At 49.7% G+C, this 16,805-nt stretch overlaps 6 protein-coding genes across 6 annotated transcripts; 3 read left to right on the top strand and 3 right to left on the bottom strand.

Annotated features, from left to right (window-relative positions):
- Window positions 1-146: 146 nt before the first annotated feature.
- Window positions 147-2,402, top strand: ANOM_003551 (glycoside hydrolase family 47 protein; the record flags this gene model as incomplete). The annotated part of the gene is made up of 3 exons (XM_015548808.1): window positions 147-639; window positions 698-1,324; window positions 1,387-2,402. 3 exons carry the CDS (start codon window positions 147-149, stop codon window positions 2,400-2,402), a joined length of 2,136 nt encoding a protein of 711 aa, XP_015408167.1.
- Window positions 2,403-2,738: 336 nt separating this feature from the next.
- Window positions 2,739-4,031, bottom strand: ANOM_003550 (M20 family metallopeptidase; the record flags this gene model as incomplete). Its single annotated transcript, XM_015548807.1, has 1 exon — window positions 2,739-4,031. The coding sequence occupies one exon, from the start codon at window positions 4,029-4,031 to the stop codon at window positions 2,739-2,741; it is 1,293 nt and encodes a 430-aa protein (XP_015408166.1).
- Window positions 4,032-6,967: 2,936 nt separating this feature from the next.
- Window positions 6,968-8,615, top strand: ANOM_003549 (uncharacterized protein; the record flags this gene model as incomplete). The annotated part of the gene is made up of 2 exons (XM_015548806.1): window positions 6,968-7,336; window positions 7,420-8,615. The coding sequence occupies exons 1-2, from the start codon at window positions 7,039-7,041 to the stop codon at window positions 8,613-8,615; spliced, it is 1,494 nt and encodes a 497-aa protein (XP_015408179.1). The 5' UTR covers window positions 6,968-7,038.
- A 719-nt stretch (window positions 8,616-9,334) lies between these two features.
- ANOM_003548 (putative DNA 3'-phosphatase Tpp1) lies at window positions 9,335-11,628 on the bottom strand (the record flags this gene model as incomplete). The annotated part of the gene is made up of 7 exons (XM_015548805.1): window positions 9,335-9,592; window positions 10,327-10,466; window positions 10,545-10,672; window positions 10,723-11,028; window positions 11,120-11,232; window positions 11,289-11,446; window positions 11,523-11,628. Coding segments are annotated over 7 exons (1,113 nt in total), but the record flags the coding sequence as incomplete, so codon positions are not given.
- Window positions 11,629-12,518: 890 nt separating this feature from the next.
- Window positions 12,519-13,405, bottom strand: ANOM_003547 (mediator of RNA polymerase II transcription subunit 18; the record flags this gene model as incomplete). Its single annotated transcript, XM_015548804.1, has 2 exons — window positions 12,519-12,840; window positions 12,903-13,405. The coding sequence occupies 2 exons, from the start codon at window positions 13,403-13,405 to the stop codon at window positions 12,519-12,521; spliced, it is 825 nt and encodes a 274-aa protein (XP_015408181.1).
- A 1,148-nt stretch (window positions 13,406-14,553) lies between these two features.
- Window positions 14,554-15,842, top strand: ANOM_003546 (alpha-ketoglutarate dehydrogenase subunit KGD4). Its single transcript, XM_015548803.1, has 2 exons — window positions 14,554-14,885; window positions 14,961-15,842. Exons 1-2 carry the CDS (start codon window positions 14,810-14,812, stop codon window positions 15,245-15,247), a joined length of 363 nt encoding a protein of 120 aa, XP_015408182.1. The 5' UTR covers window positions 14,554-14,809; the 3' UTR covers window positions 15,248-15,842.
- The last annotated feature ends 963 nt before the right edge of the window (window positions 15,843-16,805 follow it).

Here is a 16,805-nt window from a genome sequence, read left to right as displayed (position 1 = left end):
TAAACAATCATTGCTCCACGAAGTTGGAGAACACGCTAGCGCCTATGCCGATTGACTGTTCACTTCCTTCGCCATAGCGAGTGTGCTCCGCAAAGGCCACCTCTATCCTACACGAGTTAGAACAAGTGACACAAAGGCCCACGGCTATGTCCTTCCACTACCCTCCCAGAAACCCGTCGCTGTCTCCCCAGCCTCCCCTCGAGAATAACTCCTGGCGTACGAGTCGCAGTCCGGGACCAAAGCTAGGCGGATACGGACTTTCGCAGTCCTCTGGGGTGTCTAACAATCTATCCACATTCTTTGGTGACGGTCGTACCCTTCCCATGTACAAAGATAAGCCGTACTTTGCGCCTCGGCGCACGGGCCCAAAAGTTAGGCAGAGGAGAGTTCTCTACGGCGGACTTTGTCTATTCTTTCTAGTTTCGCTGTGGTATTTTATGTCTGGTAACTGGGCCAGTTCTGAGATAAAGACGCCAGAGTCGAAGGAAGGAGAAAAGCTCTGGGATTGGGTGCAGAGCTTGGACAAGGAACCAGCCTACAATGGTGAAGAACTCAAGGGTATCGACTGGGCATCCAGGCGAGAGAAAGTCAGGGATGCATTTATCGTTAGCTGGGATGACTACGCGAAGAATGGGTGGGGTATGTTTTAAGATGTCGCTCCCTATGCAGCCAATAACGATATACTAATGTTGGGCAGGGCTGGACCAATATCGTCCAGTTGCTAAGGATGGCAAAAACATGGTCGAAGGTGGGCTGGGCTGGATAATCGTTGACGCGCTTGACACGATGATAATGATGAACCTCACGTCACGGGTCCAGCATGCCCGTGACTGGATTCATCATTCGCTACAATACAATCAGGACCATGATGTCAGCACCTTTGAAACAACCATTCGCATGTTAGGCGGTCTCTTGTCAGCACATTACCTTTCCACCACCTATACAGATCTGGCTCCAGTCTCGGGCGATGAGGACTTGTATATCGAGAAGGCAACCGACCTCGCAGAGCGGCTATCAGGAGCGTTCGAGTCAAACTCTGGGGTACCGTACGCCAGCATCAATCTCAAAACGTCGCAGGGGATACCGGCACACTCGGATAATGGCGCTTCTTCTACAGCCGAAGCGACGACTGTGCAGCTCGAGTTCAAGTATTTAGCCAAATTGACCGGGGAAGCAGAATACTGGCGGATGGCGGAGAACGTGATGAAAGTGGTGGATGGGTCGAAAATGGAAGATGGTCTGGTTCCCATCTATATCTACCCAGACACTGGCAAATTCAGAGGGAACAACATCCGCCTCGGTAGTAGAGGTGATTCCTACTATGGTACAGTATTCTCTGAGAATTGCTCTGTCATTGTCCGATAACTGACACCCCTCCTACACCAGAATATCTCATCAAGCAGTATCTCCAAACATCGGAACAGGAGCCGGTCTACAAGGAGATGTGGGATGAAGCGCTAATTGGTATCCGCAAGCACTTGATTGCGTATACGAAGCGCGCCCAGTTGACGATTTTGGGAGAACGGCCCGAGGGCCTAGAGGGAAAACTCTCGCCCAAAATGGATCACCTTGTTTGCTTCTTACCCGGAACGATTGCGCTCGGCGCAACCGGGGGAATACCACTATCGCAAGCGAAAAAGTCTCCCAATTGGAGTCAGCGGCATGACGAAGAGATTCTCCTCGCCAAAGAGCTCATGAAGACGTGCTGGGCGACCTACCTCGCTACAAAGACAGGTCTTGCGGCTGAAATCACCTACTTTAAAATGGACAATCCCCCAGTCATGATGCAAGATATGTACCCAGAGTCCACTCTATTCACCGGCAACCGAAAATCTCAACAAGAAGACCTTCCTCTGAAGTCCAAGCCGCTCTACCCGTTAGACGATAAAACACTCAAATGGGAAGACGACCTCGACATCCACATGCAAGACCGACACAACCTCCAACGTCCCGAGACCCTCGAGTCTCTCTTCTACATGTACCGAATCACCGGCGATGAAACCTATCGTCACTGGGGGTGGGAGATGTTTAAGTCATTCATCCGACACACCGCTATCGTCGGGCATGACAACCATCACTCCGATCCCATATCAGATAAGCCTGCCGAACCAAGCCGGTCGCGAATCATTAGCTTCACCTCCCTAAACAACGTCAATGTCATCCCGCCCACCCGCAGAGACAACATGGAGAGTTTCTGGATGGCAGAAACCCTCAAGTACTTCTATCTACTCTTCTCAGATCGCGACTTCATTCCACTCGAGGAGAACGTCTTCAACACTGAGGCGCACCCATTCCCCCGGTTCAAGTTAGGGGGAGAGCTGAAGACGGGATGGGAGCGAAAGGGTAATGAAGCTGAATCGGTGCCGCAGTCAGCACCGCAGGAGCAGGAGCAAGCTCCCTGAGAGGGATGCAAATTTCACTGTTTTATATGTAGCTATTTGGGTACTATTTGGGATAGTCTTTGGTTGGAGCACTTTAGCGTTGGATTGGTATGCTTTATATACCTTGAACTGGTATTCTCCTCTATATCTCTGGCTATGGGCCTAATGCTTGTATCTTTGACTAATAGATAAGATTCCTTGGGGATAAAAAATCTTAATAGTGTCCGTCGTTGATAGACTTCGTGAGACAATCATATTTCAATCTAGAGCAACCGGGGCATATCTGCTCTGACTCTAAGGCTACTTCTATATGAGATGCATGGGTATATAACATTGCACGCGGACAGAGGACCAAGCCTATTGACGCTGCAAAGCCGCCTCGATCAACTTCCGATATCCGCGAACAGCCTCCTGCAGATCCCCAACAGTTATAGCTTCATTATCACCATGCGCAACATGGATACTGCCGGGGCCATACAGGTAGCGACGGACGGGGCCGTCCTCACGCTCGTGGATCTGCAGGTTCGGCACATCCGTGCCGTAGTTTACCGTCGTGACGTTGAATCCTTCGACGTCCGTATCCAGGTCCTGAGGGGGGTATCCTTCGGTGCGGGTGCTGAAATCCGCATACACATCGGGGTTACCATCCGTGGCATCGCGCACGGCCCGTCCGACGATATCCCGTGCCTCATCAGGGGTGCCCGCGGCTAGACGCACGGCGACGTCAGCGCGGGCAGTGGCAGGGACGACGTTGGCAGCAACGCCGGCATTGACTCTGCCGATGTTGACGGTTGTGTTGCCGTACTTCGGGCTGGAAGGGAGACCGCCCTTGTCGGCGGGGATGTTGCCCAGCTGGTCGACGCGGGAGAGGGCCGGGAGGACGGCGGAGATGGCACTGTGTCCGAGCCAGGGGTATCCGGAGTGGGCAGCGTGGCCGTTGGCGACTATTTCGAAGCCCAGCATGCCCTTGTGGCCGGAGACGAGGGCGAGCTCGGTGGGTTCACCGAAGATGACAGTGTGGAAGGAGGAGGGAGCTGGGTTGAGTGGAGACTCCGAGAATGCTCTCATGCCATCTCCGCCGGTTTCTTCGCCGACAACAAATAGTAGTCCCAAGGGTGCACTGGGATTTTGTTCAAGGACGTCAAGAGCAGCGAAGACTTGGGCTGCGACGCTGCCTTTGGCGTCGACGGAGCCGCGACCGGAGATGCGGATCGTAGACGGGTCATTGTCCGTTGTCGAGTCGGTGTCCAAGGAGTACGGGATAAACGGTGGGACAGTGTCAATGTGGCTGGTAATGAGAACTTCCGGGGTATTGGAAGATGGGTAGGCAAAGATGTTGAAGCGCTCTTGGTTTTCCGTTTGGGAAGACGAAATTACTACCTGCTTTATGACGGTGAAGTTGCGGGCGCGGAGAAAATCGGCGATGAACTCCCCGACATTGTGCTCGTTGCTAGAGATAGATTCAATCTGCACAATATCTCTGTGGAAAGATAGGAAGGGCGAGGCATTGATCACTTCCTCAGCGGAATTGAACGTCCCTGTTGATGGTGACGATGTTGTTGGCACACCCAAAGGTGATTGTGGAAATGCGGGGTGCGGAGAAGCCGCCGTGAGGGCAGCGCTCAGCAAAAGCGAGTAGATGGACTTCATGGGGGACAACTTTGGGCAGGCGGAATATTGTCTGTCCAGTAAATATGATTACTTGAATGATATTGATTGAAAAGTGGGACAATGACGATGCTATCTCGAGTCCTACGTAAATGGCGCAGGGAATTGGAGTTCCTTTCCGAGGGTCCAATGCATGTCACGTGCGATCGGAGAGTTTATATACGAACTTGGCGGATTGATTCCTGTTTGGGCGATAGCAAGGGACCACTACTGGTACTAAACTCCGTACAGTTAGCCGTCAACACGGCCATTTCATATTGCGCAATCGTGACCGAATACGGTCAACCAACGCCAGTTGACTGGGGAGTCTGCCTCGTCCCTGCTACAAAGTTCTGTACGACCAACATGGTAGATCAAATATGCTTCATCAATTGCCGAACGCAAGAGGATCAGTACTCCGTATACACAGACAATCGTCGCGATGGATAAATCGAGTTGATGTATCCACGGACTCGGCTGGGCAGTGATTACCAAGCTCACTGATCTAGGTTTGTCATGCAAAAGCGTCCCATGCCCGAGTTCGGGGAATCGGCTTTCTAGAAAGCTGACACCAGTTGCCAAGCACGTTGGAACCAAAGACCGCCCCCAGCTGGAACTCGTCCGGGCGAATATTCTTTCTGTCTCTATTAGGGTTTGGAAAAAAAATCCTCGGGTTGGTTTCTCATTCCGGCAGCCCCAGTCAGTCAGCCATGAGGACTGAACCAGATTTTGAAGGTTCCCTTCTGCTGGCTCCGACCATGTGGGCTTGACGTCGGCATTAAGGGCCTCTCAGCGCGATGCGTCACCGAGCAAACCAGACTTCTCGACTGATAGTGCTAGACACGATTACGTGAGAGGGCAGGTGTGGAGGACATTCTCCGTCTTAGGGTCCGGTGATACTCTATTCGACACCTTGGTTATGGTCCACCTCCATCCAATGGAGGGGGTAACAGACGTTGAAAAGTACGTGCATACAGGATACCCTGGGTAATGAAGACTAGATTATTGGAGCTGGCAGAAACATGAACGTACATATATACTCCGTACGTTATGCATCATTATCCTGTCTGAGAGATGGGAGCGCCTTTGTCCAACCACCCTGGCTTCGGGACTTGGCCGATGGAACTGATAGGTCATGGTACTTTCGTCCCAGGCAGAATGACGATGACGGTCGCACGGCGTTAGAAGGAATCCACCAGCCCGCTGGAGCTATGTCAATCCGATGGGGTCCTGTGCTCAACCAGTCGAGGTCCGTCGGAGTCTAGACAACGGCCTTTGTTCGTCTTTTACCCTACACAGTACAATTAGCTCGTCACTGGGTCCCCTCTTCGCTGGAATTTTTTGGGGGGCAATGACGGTGGGAAGCCGTTGGATCTCGCGGGTAGACGGGAATCGGTTCCTGTCTCTAAAGTATAATTTTCCTTCTTTGATCAAATCTAAACTTTTTACTTTTTTGTTCCTCTGATCTGAGATCGTAGTGGCTATATGCCGCATCTTTTATCCGGTCGAAAACCAGAGAACAAGAGAAGGAAAAAGTAAGAAGGGTAAAAAAACAAAAGTAGAGGAGAACCGTGGCAAGGTCGTGAACGGAACCACTGAACGCCCACGGAACTGGACGGAGCCAACTCAACTGGGCGAATTTTTGACGATCCTCCATATCTCTCGAAAAACAACATGCTTGCCTGCGGTTGGGGGTCTGTCAGATTGGTAAAGAAGTTCAAAAACATTAAAAATCAAAAATCAAAAATCAAAAAGATAAGAGAAAAGAAACAATGATCCTTGACTGTGACAGGGACTAAAAAACAGAAGGTGAGGGGACGAATGTGAGAGAAACGAAACCCGAAGAAAAAAAATTAAATTAAATAAAAATTAAATTCAACGAGGCCAAAAAAAAAAAAAGAAAAAAAAGAAAAAAAAGACCCCCAAGTGTTGGATATCAAAAGTTGCTCCCTCTCAGATTTTTCATTGGCTAATCGAAGGAGATTCGCCTCTGAACAGGGTTTGTGATTTGATAGCTATTCTTGTCGTCTGAGGAGAGCATTCAATGAAGAATTCGAGATTCCTTCAACATCATTGTCCCATTTGGATTTTTATACCTTCTCTCATCTCTGCCTCGGGTGACCTCTTGTGTTGCCCTCTCTTTTTCTCCTCTTTTCTCGTGCCATTTCCAACAAACCTTTTCTTCTCTCCGCTCGTCCCAAAGGTTCCAAAAAGGTTGCTGGCTTGACTTGCTGTTTTAGGACAATCGCCTCTCTGGAATTCGATTCTTTGATCCGTAACCCTCGCTCGATTGACTCACGGCCCGTCGATTCCGTGGCTTCCCTTACCTCTACAACCTCGAGATCGTTGTTGCACCCCTCGGCTTCCAACCAACGCGCTCTGATTGATTGCAGCGCGCACTGAGCTGTCAAGTGCCTTTTGGCTTTGGGCCTCACGAACACCCCGCCAGCTGTTCGCGCGGCATCCACTGACGTGCTCCACGTCGTTCATCTTGCCTGCCCTACCGCCTGCGATTGTCCTTCCCCGGCCAGTCAGCCTGCCTGACTGTTGATTCTTTTCTTGCGCTTACCAGTCGTTTGAAGCGCATATTCTACCTGACTCAAGCCCTGGGTCTTTCACTTCAGGCGTCTGTTCTGAATCCTTTCTGGATATCGATTCACCGCCACGCCACGTTTTTATTTTTATTTTATCTTTTTTTTCCACCGACTTGTAAACAATCAAGAGTCATCTTGTTTACGCTTTGATCCACTCAGCTGTGATCTCTCTGTCAACCTTTTTTTTCCCTTTTTTCCCTTCCTGCTGCCTGAAATCTCAATAGGAGAAAAACGTATTGGAAAAAAAAATCAGTGGACAATGCGTCTTCTTCCTAATTGAACTCGAACCCTCTCCCCTCCCTGCGTTTCGCATCGCCTCTCCTCACGTCCACTCACTGCACGTGAAAAGGCAGCCTCACTATTCTGGTTTCCAAACCCTCTTCTACAAGAACACGTCCTTTCTAAAATCGTGCACCATGTTGAAACTTTCCCAACTGATAGACACCAAAGGGCGGGATGGTGCCGAAGTCATGATAGAGTCCTACCGACAACCACCGCAGTCACCGTTGACAACCACCTCGTCGACGCCGGTCTCTCCCGCCGTCTCTCTCTTCTCTGCCAAAGGACATACTCGCTTTTCGAGCTCTGTGTCCTCTTTGGTCTCTTCACCGGGCCATAGTAGCTCGATGGAGATTACGTCCAGGAATCCCTTGACAGGAGTAAAGGAAGAGCCCTGTGGGGCCCCAGCTAGGGATCTCGAGGAGGATTATTTCCGTATGTTGTTGCCCTTGCTCCCAGCCCCCCGTTGTCGAGTCTTTTCTCCGATTGTACTTATACAATTGTATTGACCAACATAGAACACTTCGATCAAGATCTGTCCGAGTTTGAGGGCACGTACTTTGCTTCAGTCGATTACTCGGATGAGTACAATCTCACGGAAGCCGGCATGGACATCCTCCATTCACCCAAAAAGAGACGCTCAGATAGTGTCTCCGCCAAAGGTCTGTCGCGGATCGGTTCACGCATATCGACTATCTCGAACCGTTGGAAGTCTAGACAGGGCTCCGATGGTTTTGATGCGGTGGATGGCTTCTCAATGAGGTCTCGCACCAATTCTGCATCCTCTATCCTTGCTGGGCCTACTATCGTTCCCGTCAGTCGAGTCAATTCCGTTACCGTGCCACCTTCACCCGCCAGGACGATCTTTGAGGAGCGGTTCAGCGAGTCCGGGGCCCTACCCATTGATATCGCAAAAGCAAATCGTCACAGCCAGGACAATGATGACGCGAGCCCTAAAGCGACCACCCCCCTGCTACCTCCGTTCATGGGCGACCAGCCAACGTATCCAGTGACATCTCGAGTTCACTCCCCTTTGCAATCACCATCCGTGGCAGACATGTCGGAGGATGCTTTTGACGGTGCAGCATCCCGGGATTCGCGGCTGGCCAGCCTACCATCGCCTCCGCTGTCTACCAGGCCGTCCATCTCGTCATTCAATCGCCCACGCGCGAGCACGGTTCGACCGGCGTCGGTGGATGCACCTCCCTATCTTTTATCGGACCCGAACGACGAGTGGGCGAACAAGCTTGGCCACGCCAATTTTACGATTCAACCAGAGCCGTACGTGCCCGAGGTGTACGATCTCGAATCTTTTCGTCAATTACGCGCCCAGTGGGATTTGGCGCAATGCAACTTCACCAAGCACCTCGTTCGAACGGGCGAGCATTACGGGATCACATCTACGATTTACAAGTTGACAGAGGAGAAGTGGCATTGTATCAATAATGAATGGAAGCATCACCACGAGATGATGCTCTCCCAACTAGAGGCCACAGAAGGACATCGTCTACACCTCACTGGGTCTCAGTGCGACCCGTGCGAGCAGATCAAGCTTCCACGTCTCCATGATGAGAAATTTCCCGAGCTAGGTGATGGAGAGATTGTCGGGCCCATGAAGATTGCCCCAGCCACGAGCGGGTCCGGGCTCTGTCGGAGTCAGTCGTTGAAACGCAATTTCTTCAGATTCTTCCAGGATCTGATGTCACGATCTTAGAACCCTTGGCCTGTCTAGTCCTAGGGACCCAACTACCTTGATGACTATAGAATTACCGCGAGAGGCATCGATGTACAACATCTAATGACTTTTACGCCTCTCGAATGATTGATTAAGCGTGTGACGAATAATGCCTTTCCTTCCTTTCCGGTTTACTGTGATCTGATAATGACGACTGACGACCTGCGTCTGCGACTACTGACTCGCAGTGCGCAATGCCTTCCTTAGTATGACTGTCTTTTCCTTTGTTTTTCTATTTATGGAGTCTCCGGAGGCCGCCTTACAGGCGCGTGTAATGGTACCAGGGTTTACTGTTATGGTGTCTTTGTTCTCTGCCCTATCAGCAATATTCCTTGCATGAGTATTGGGAAAGCCACCTGGTCAATCGGCATAAAAGCAGGAGGTTGGGAGAGAGCAGAAGGGAGCTCTGGAGGGGATGCCACCGGCGTTTTGGCCACATCATTCCTTAATATACCCCGAGACATGTTTGATTGAGTTCGCGTCCATTGTATCGCATGGAAAAGTTCGTGTCAAAAGCATTCCTGATCTATGCGTCACATGTATATAATAATACGCACTATACCCAGCATCTTCATAATGATATGACTAATGTGGGAACACTTTAATTTGGAAGTGATTACAGAAAGCATCTCGCAGTAGGTATAGCTAGAACTTGTTTGGCGTAAGTATATAGATATGACGTATAATGGCCCGGAAAATCACTCGCATGAATCTCATGCAACATTAAGATACCCAGCGATCCGCACACCAGGGTCTTAATAAGTCCAACGAAGTCCGGACACAACCTGAGTTTAAACCCAGTACTGCCTCCAGATGTTCTTCGATTCTTCATCACCGCGGAAGCGGAAGTCGACGCGAACTATATCCTTGAAGCCCTCCGCCATCGTCGGCTCCTTGAACCGACGGCCGAAATCCCCGAATGCGATTCCGGGGAGTAGAGTCCTGCTTTCCGGATTCTAATGGATATTCATCCACACATTAGCCAGCCAGTATGGAGGGGTATAACTGTATGTATATAGGGTACACATCTTGTCAAGATCCAAAGGTCTAGCCAGGCGTTTCGGCGAGAGAGAGATATTGAGAACGCATGATGCTGTACCCCTATATGTCGGGTCTGTGTAACTTCCGATCTTGGGGAAATAGGGTACAAGGGTGGTAGGACAAGTACATACCAAGGACTGGTTTGCAGCGCGGACAGCATTATTGTGTCGACAGAGAGTTGAGGATGCAGAAAAATATACGCAGCGAATGGGAATACTGAATTCCTTTGCGACTTCGATCCAGTGGGATCTTGTTTCTGGGTCTGCGTTCGTATTGTCTAATAAAGAAGTTTGCGTCTCCTCCCGAAGGAGGAGGAATCAGATGGTTAGTTGTCTGAGTTTCATACTGGTGCTCATTGTGGCTGAGGCTTTTTGTTTTATTGTGGTTTAGGGATAGAAGACAAACGGCGGGGTTGTTGTAGAGAATTGAGAAACGAATGCAAGGAGTTCACATACCAACTACCACGGACCTTCTGGCCGCAAGGTGTTCCTTGGCGACTTTAATACATTTAGGGCGCTGGCCAGGTCTTGTTAGCATTCCTTTTTCTTGATCGTTTCTTGCTGCCCCTGCATGAGCGATGCTCCGCTCAGGGATCCTGTAACAATGCATTGACGACAAAACGTGTGGCGTGGTCGGATTGCCAACGTACCGTCTTCAAAATGTCCTGGTTCACCCGTTCATATCCCAATGGCTCGAGATAATCCCAGTAGAAAGTCGACTTGCCCGCGCCGGGACTGCCGCAGAAAATCACTAGTTCGAGAGCGCTTTGACGGGAGAAAGGGGGTGAAGCTGTCGGCGATATGTTATTTTCTTAAGCCGTAGGCAACATCGTAACAGATGCAGGCTAGACTCTGCACTTCGACTTACCATCATCGGTCTGGTCAGATTGCAAATATAGAGATGGGTCGAATGATTCCACGAGCGGCTCCGGCGCGGCGTTGAGAAAAAACTCCTCTGGTGTTTTAAATGGAACCCCGGCGTTGACAGCAAAACCACTGGAGAGTAACGTCAGATTAAGCTATGACCGCTGGTGAGGGTTGCCTACCGATCTACCTGGGAATGGTCATTTGGCCGTCCCGCGGCATCCCCAACATAAATCGATTTTGATAGATCCACGCCGTTCACGTCGAAATCATAGTCATCTAGGAACTCCTTCCACATCCCGATTCTTGGTTTTCGGTAACTATCGTCTAGCGTAGCTGCATAAACACTGAGAGGAATGTCTAGTTGTTTCATGACAGCAGAGGCCCTCTCTTTGAAGTTGGTGAGACTTTTTGAATCGGAACGTCCTCCTTTCATATCCTTCTGTAGGCTGATCTTCTTCTGATTCGATATGATGATGACATAGTAACTGATGAGCGAAATGTCAGTTCGCACCAGTTTAACCAAGGCGTCCCCAAGTAGTGAACACCACATAGCGATCGACTGAAGATCCCACATACCCATCTGCGCTCAACTCCTTAAGTCTAGAGGGAACCGTATCATGCCACCACTTCCAGTCTGAGGAGTTCTTGGGAAATGTGTTTCCAGAAGCCGTCGAGACTAACGTTGAGTCCTACGGCACGTCAGTCTCCCACATCGTCCATATGCTCCCGGCGAATGCATCCCCACCAAATCAAAGGCAGCAACCTTTGGCTTCTCTATAGTCTGTGTATGGTCTGATTTCTTCGCATATTTGCCGACAACGAGACTGTTGTTCACGATGCGCCAGGTGATTTGTTCGGGCTTCTTTTGAGATGTGGGGGTGAAGAATGATGACACCGATTGTTCTGTAGGATCAGTTAGTATAAAAAACATATATAAGAACGAATATAGCTCTGGTAAGGTATTCAAGCGTTTGCGTACTAGTCAGTGTGGATTCAATCTTTCTCTTTACCGGGGGTGGAGAGATAGCCCCAGTTGTAGACGCTGGCCGTTTGACCGAGCCGGCCATTCTGGTGAATTGCAATCTCGAAATAATTTTGGCGAGGTATCAAGGGCCAGGTTATGACGTTATGGTTGATGAAGAACATAAATGACAAGATACAAAGTTACTTCCATCACTAAACACGCGGGCAACGCGCGTTAGGTTCACGAAGTCACATGCTCCAGATTAGTAGATGGATCCCTTTCCCTATTTAGTTAACCACCTCTATATACCTACTTGTACTACGGCTATATCACGCAGTAACTCTCTCACTAGATAGCCCAAAATCCGCGATAATGCTGCTATTGGTATGGCAATGACATGGGGGTAAATCTCCGCATGTGGAATCGAGACTTTGTCTAACTGAAAGAACGATTTATCGAGACTGCGATCGCTAGTGTTGAATATACATACTCTAATACTATTCCGATATGATACTGTCACAGATATACTCATCATAACCTAAGGATGGAGCATATCATCACAGTCCACAGTGTAGAGCTAGCTTACACTTGTGTTGAGAGCTCGGTCCTAGTGTTTTGACCATTGGAATGCATGTATGCGTCGTATTTTCCGGTCCCAGCGTTGATCTTCACGGAAGACATACTTTGTACGAAGACAATGTGTATACTACTAGTGAATTTGTGAAGCGAGGCGTATAGCATTCTGCACATCCCCCTTCATACTCCGCCTGCAAGCGAATGGGTGCTGCCCTCCTGGGCAACACCAACACCGATCATTAAAATCATGCGAATCGTACCTTGGATGCGACATGATTTAACAAGTATGCAGCTTCCTAATGCAACATGGGGCGCCCGAAGGGCCAAGTCGGAATACACAGGGGTTTGTAATTTGTATTAAGGGATTTATCTACGGAAGCGCTGCCCGGGGTATATATTAAGCAAACCTAAGAATCAAAAAGGACGTCTATCCGATTACTTCGCTCGTGTGTCCAAGGAAAGTCGATCCGCCTGTTCCAGCCGGACGGCCGACTTCAGCTGTTCACGGAGTCCAAATAGATGCTGCGATGCGGTCTTCATCATCTCTTGGTTACCTCCATCCTGGACAGCAATAGAGGCCTGCAAGACATAGCTTCCGGTTTTTTCCAGCGGAGACATCTGCTGAAACGGAGGTAACTGTCGCCGCGGTTCATGTGATTCAGGGCTGTCTGCAGGATAATGCAGAACTCGATGTAGGTAGATGACGATATCATTCAAAATAAAGACATCCCCCTCTACCACGTACTCCGTGACAAAGCTGGCCGGGTAATCAGTAAACGTAATCAATCATACCACTGGCTGGATCCATAGTATACTGACCTATAACCCCAGGCGTTCATCGGGGTGGTGATATCACCCTTGGGCAAACTAGCGCTGGCCATCAGCCGGGTGGTAACGGCGGAGCGAGTCCCCGCCTCGGGGATATCTCTAAATTCCAGCTTCCAGGGTTGATTCTCATAATTGTAGGAACGGTGCTCAGATTTTCCACCAGAATCAGTTCCCGACATGGGCGCATCCGGATCACCAGATGACGACGCAGCGGAAGATTGGGCACCAAAGTCGGTCTCGGAAACAGGCCCGACCACTTGTGTATAGAACATGCCACCGTTCAGCATCTTATTCAGACGCTGCATTTCATTGCCTTGCAAGTCTTGACTGGCACCCACACGGGTATTGATCAGCCCTGGTTTCCGATAGGCCTTGAAGATCAGACGCCTCTCTAAGCGGTGACGGGGTTGCATGGCCGTCAACCCGGCCAGCTGTTGTAGCAGCTCATGGTGCTGGTGCGCGGGGACCGAGGCGAAGAGCAGTAGCTCATGCATAATCACAAGAGGGAAATCAACAGTCGAGACCACCGCCCGAATCGGAGTTAAAATCGTAGGTTTGGGAGAGCTCCGCCAGTGAGGTGGTCGGAGTGGTGAGCAGCCGAGAGGGTCAGAGCGGGCGAACCCGGAATTGGAATTGGCCCAAGCTTCCCACTTTTTCCGAGAGGGACACACAAATTCGTAATGGATATCTCCTTTTACCTTTTCTTTCCCATTCAGGTGAGAGGCAATACCAATCAATACGATCCCGTGTAATTTATGGTATCTCCGATCATGGAGGGTCAAAGTCTTGGTACCCTTTTGTTTGGGTATTCAAAGGGGAAAGGAATCCCGTGAGGAGAACAAAAGGACGTCAAGTTGGAGAAGACGAGAATGAAACCAAGAAACGGCTTATTTTAGTTAGGACTAGTTAACAGGGTAAATTGGTAGCTGCAAGGCTTTTTTTTTTTTTCTCGGGGTGCGGGGAACGAGTTCCGAGAGTCAGAGATAAATAATCGAGGAATGTGGTCTGATGAGGGGAAGAGGAGGCGCAAATGCATCGCTGATGGTGCAGGGTTCATGAGGAGTTGCATAAGCTTAGGCCACTGAGTACCTGTCAGGGACGCAAAAACGGCTTCACCGGGATGGCGGCTTGGGAAAAGATCGGACCCGAGAGGCAATAGTATTCTGGGGAAGGAAGGTTATCAATGACCGACGATTGCATGATTTGAGCCCATCGCCGAATGATCTTCTGTCATTGGAAAGTCATCCCACCGAGTTTAGTTTGGGGAAGGAAACCCTGAGTGGAACGCATTCTGTCGGCAATCGAGGTATGTATGGATGTACCACCTATGTACGTCGATAAGTAAGAACCGTACTCCGTACCCGTACTAGTAGGTACACGAGGGACGGCAGTGGTATATGGAGGGTGCCACCCATCATCGGTATTCCTCAGGTAACTCCGAGTAAATTACCATACGACCTACTAATTTCCTACAGTAATCCTTCTCCGGACCACCCACCGAGGAGCTTATCAATTGCACCCGCGCTCCAGTACGACGCTAATTCTGCCCTCGCTTCCGCTCCGACGCCGAACGCTCTCCCAAGCCTTTTTCTACTCCTCCTCCCTCCTTTGTCCTCCCACTTTCCTCTTCTCTTTTTCTCCTCACCCTCGCGTCCAGTCTTCCAGTCTTTCGACCACTGTATATAATACTCTCGTTGCATCTCCGAGACCCTCTCGAAGACAATCCCAGGAGACTGTCAAAATTCGATTAACCTCAAACGTCACAACTTTAATAATTACCTACCTTGGTCGCGTCGGGCAATAGCGGAACCCCCCAATTCTCGCGCAATCTCTTCGCCTCAACCAAAAATTCTTCCTTCTGAACAATTTTAATCTCTCTCTTACACCATATATTCAAAATGCACGCCACTGCTGCTCTCCGCTCCGCTGCCCGGACTCCTCTGATTCGCTTCCTTGGCCGTCGCTCTGTGCCTCGTATGTGCCTCCAATTCCCTTCCCGAACTGCGGGTAAAAAGAGCCATTGGATCCCAACTAACCCATTTCATCCAGAAGCTATTGACCACGCTCCTCGTCCTCACCCCGCCTCTCCTACAGGCGCCCTCCCTGACTCTTTCGCTGCGTACCGTGTTAAGGCCCAGCAGCACGGTCCTCTGAGCCGCGGCTCGTTCGTTGAGGGCTCGATCGGCCGTAGCTCGGGTTCCGCCTTGGGCCCCATTCAGCCCAAGCAGGGAGAATACTTCGACCGTGCTGAGCTTCCTCCTCGATTCCAGCGTCTTCCATGGAGCGAGGCTGAGATTGAAGCCGTCGAGACTGGTGGTGCCAGTCTCTTCGCTTAAGCCCTCATTTGCGTATATGAATGAGGGATGATTCAATGAAGACGATCACAACGATAAAAGTGAGATGATTGGGGTACTCGCTTGTTTGGAGGGTCACTGTTGAACGGAGACACGACGCAAGTAGCTCTCCGATGTCTTCGATGCGATGCGAAGAACATCCGGATAGCCCGTGGGGCTGGGTTATTCTCACGTCGTCGTAGACCCTAACATTATTAGTCGACAGGGGTTGGGAGCTTTGCACCTGATGGGTCCAGGAGAATTTTCATCGGGGAAGTCTCTGGCCGGCCCTTGCTGCTTTTCTGTGATATCATTTATTCGTACCATGGCGCTGGTGGTTGTTCTTCCTTAGCGGTTTTTTGTTTTATATGGGCGTGCTATATGGGGTGTTATCGTCTTGATGTCTGACTGCGGAATGTTCAGCTTTACAAACATTCGCGCATAGATGGTTTCATTTGTTCCTAAGACTTCGGTTCTTAATGGCTTCTTCGGTACCATACGGGGGCTCAAAGAGGACAAGGTGTTGGATGGCTCAATCAATCACAAATTCAATAAATCCAAATTTTCGAAATACCTTCCATTCAATAGACTATGAAAACAGACTAACAGCACGTTTGTTTTGTACGTCGGTGGTACGTTTGATTTAAGCATGAGGCCAAAAAAAAGATGACTAAGGAGCAACCACGTTTCCTAAATGACATACAAACCTCAACTACTCCATACCACGTCTAATAGCGTCGGTTTCTTGTCCTGGTATCTGGATATTCCGGTCAAAATCCGGGAGCAAGTGTTAAAACATGGCTTCAGATGCCAACGGCACTGTAACTTTTACTGAAGTGGACGAGGTCAATAACCCTACTGCTACCTACATCTACTCCGGAGCTGGGGATCAGTCGACGCATCTTCCTCATCATGATAAGAACGATAGCAAGTCTACAGGGCGACTGGATGTGATAGTATGTTTCTTTTTTTATTTCGAATTCCAGACATTTATCTAGACTTTGAATGTATGGGGGATACGAGAGAGCCTCAAGCTCAATGGATATTGACCCCCCTTTCATGAATACTGTCAGCACAATCAGCACTGAGGATCACCATATAACTATATGGCTCCATTGAATTTATTGGGATATCTCATTCTATGTCAACAAAAAATATTTTCTTGGCCACTCAATTGATAACGTATAGCACCCCTCCTCCAAGCCCCAGTCATGGTCTCTGCTCTCTCTCCAAAGCCTCCTGGTCGACGTGTTTCTCCCTGCTGGATATCCCCACAGCGTCAGTGATGATTATGTACCGTAGGTTATCTCGTGCCCTAATCATTTTCCGCTATGCGACTATAATATGAGCACCGCTGATACAGGTCGCAGGTATCAAATCTTTGTGAGTACTGCATCGTGTCTATACCATACATGATTGCCTCGTAGCCAGCAACGAGTCTGGATATGTCTTCTCTACGTTGTTTTGTCGCCAAAACAGGGATCATGAGCGTCACTAACTCATCAATACCCAAGGACTCGCTTCAAGCGTTCAGTAGTTCTATTGCTGGCCTCCTATCTTC

Source organism: Aspergillus nomiae, assembly GCF_001204775.2.
Source record: "Aspergillus nomiae NRRL 13137 chromosome Unknown contig00087, whole genome shotgun sequence".
NCBI lineage: Eukaryota > Fungi > Ascomycota > Eurotiomycetes > Eurotiales > Aspergillaceae > Aspergillus > Aspergillus nomiae.
Note: the sequence above shows the minus strand (reverse complement) of the source record. Positions and strands in the feature narration are given on the sequence as shown.

Coding starts and splice junctions, on each gene's coding strand:
- ANOM_003546 (XM_015548803.1), top strand. CDS start 14,810: ATGCACGCCACTGCTGCTCTCCGCTCCGCTGCCCGGACTCCTCTGATT. Junction 14,886..14,960: donor TGGCCGTCGCTCTGTGCCTC/GTATGTGCCTCC, acceptor CATTTCATCCAG/AAGCTATTGACCACGCTCCT.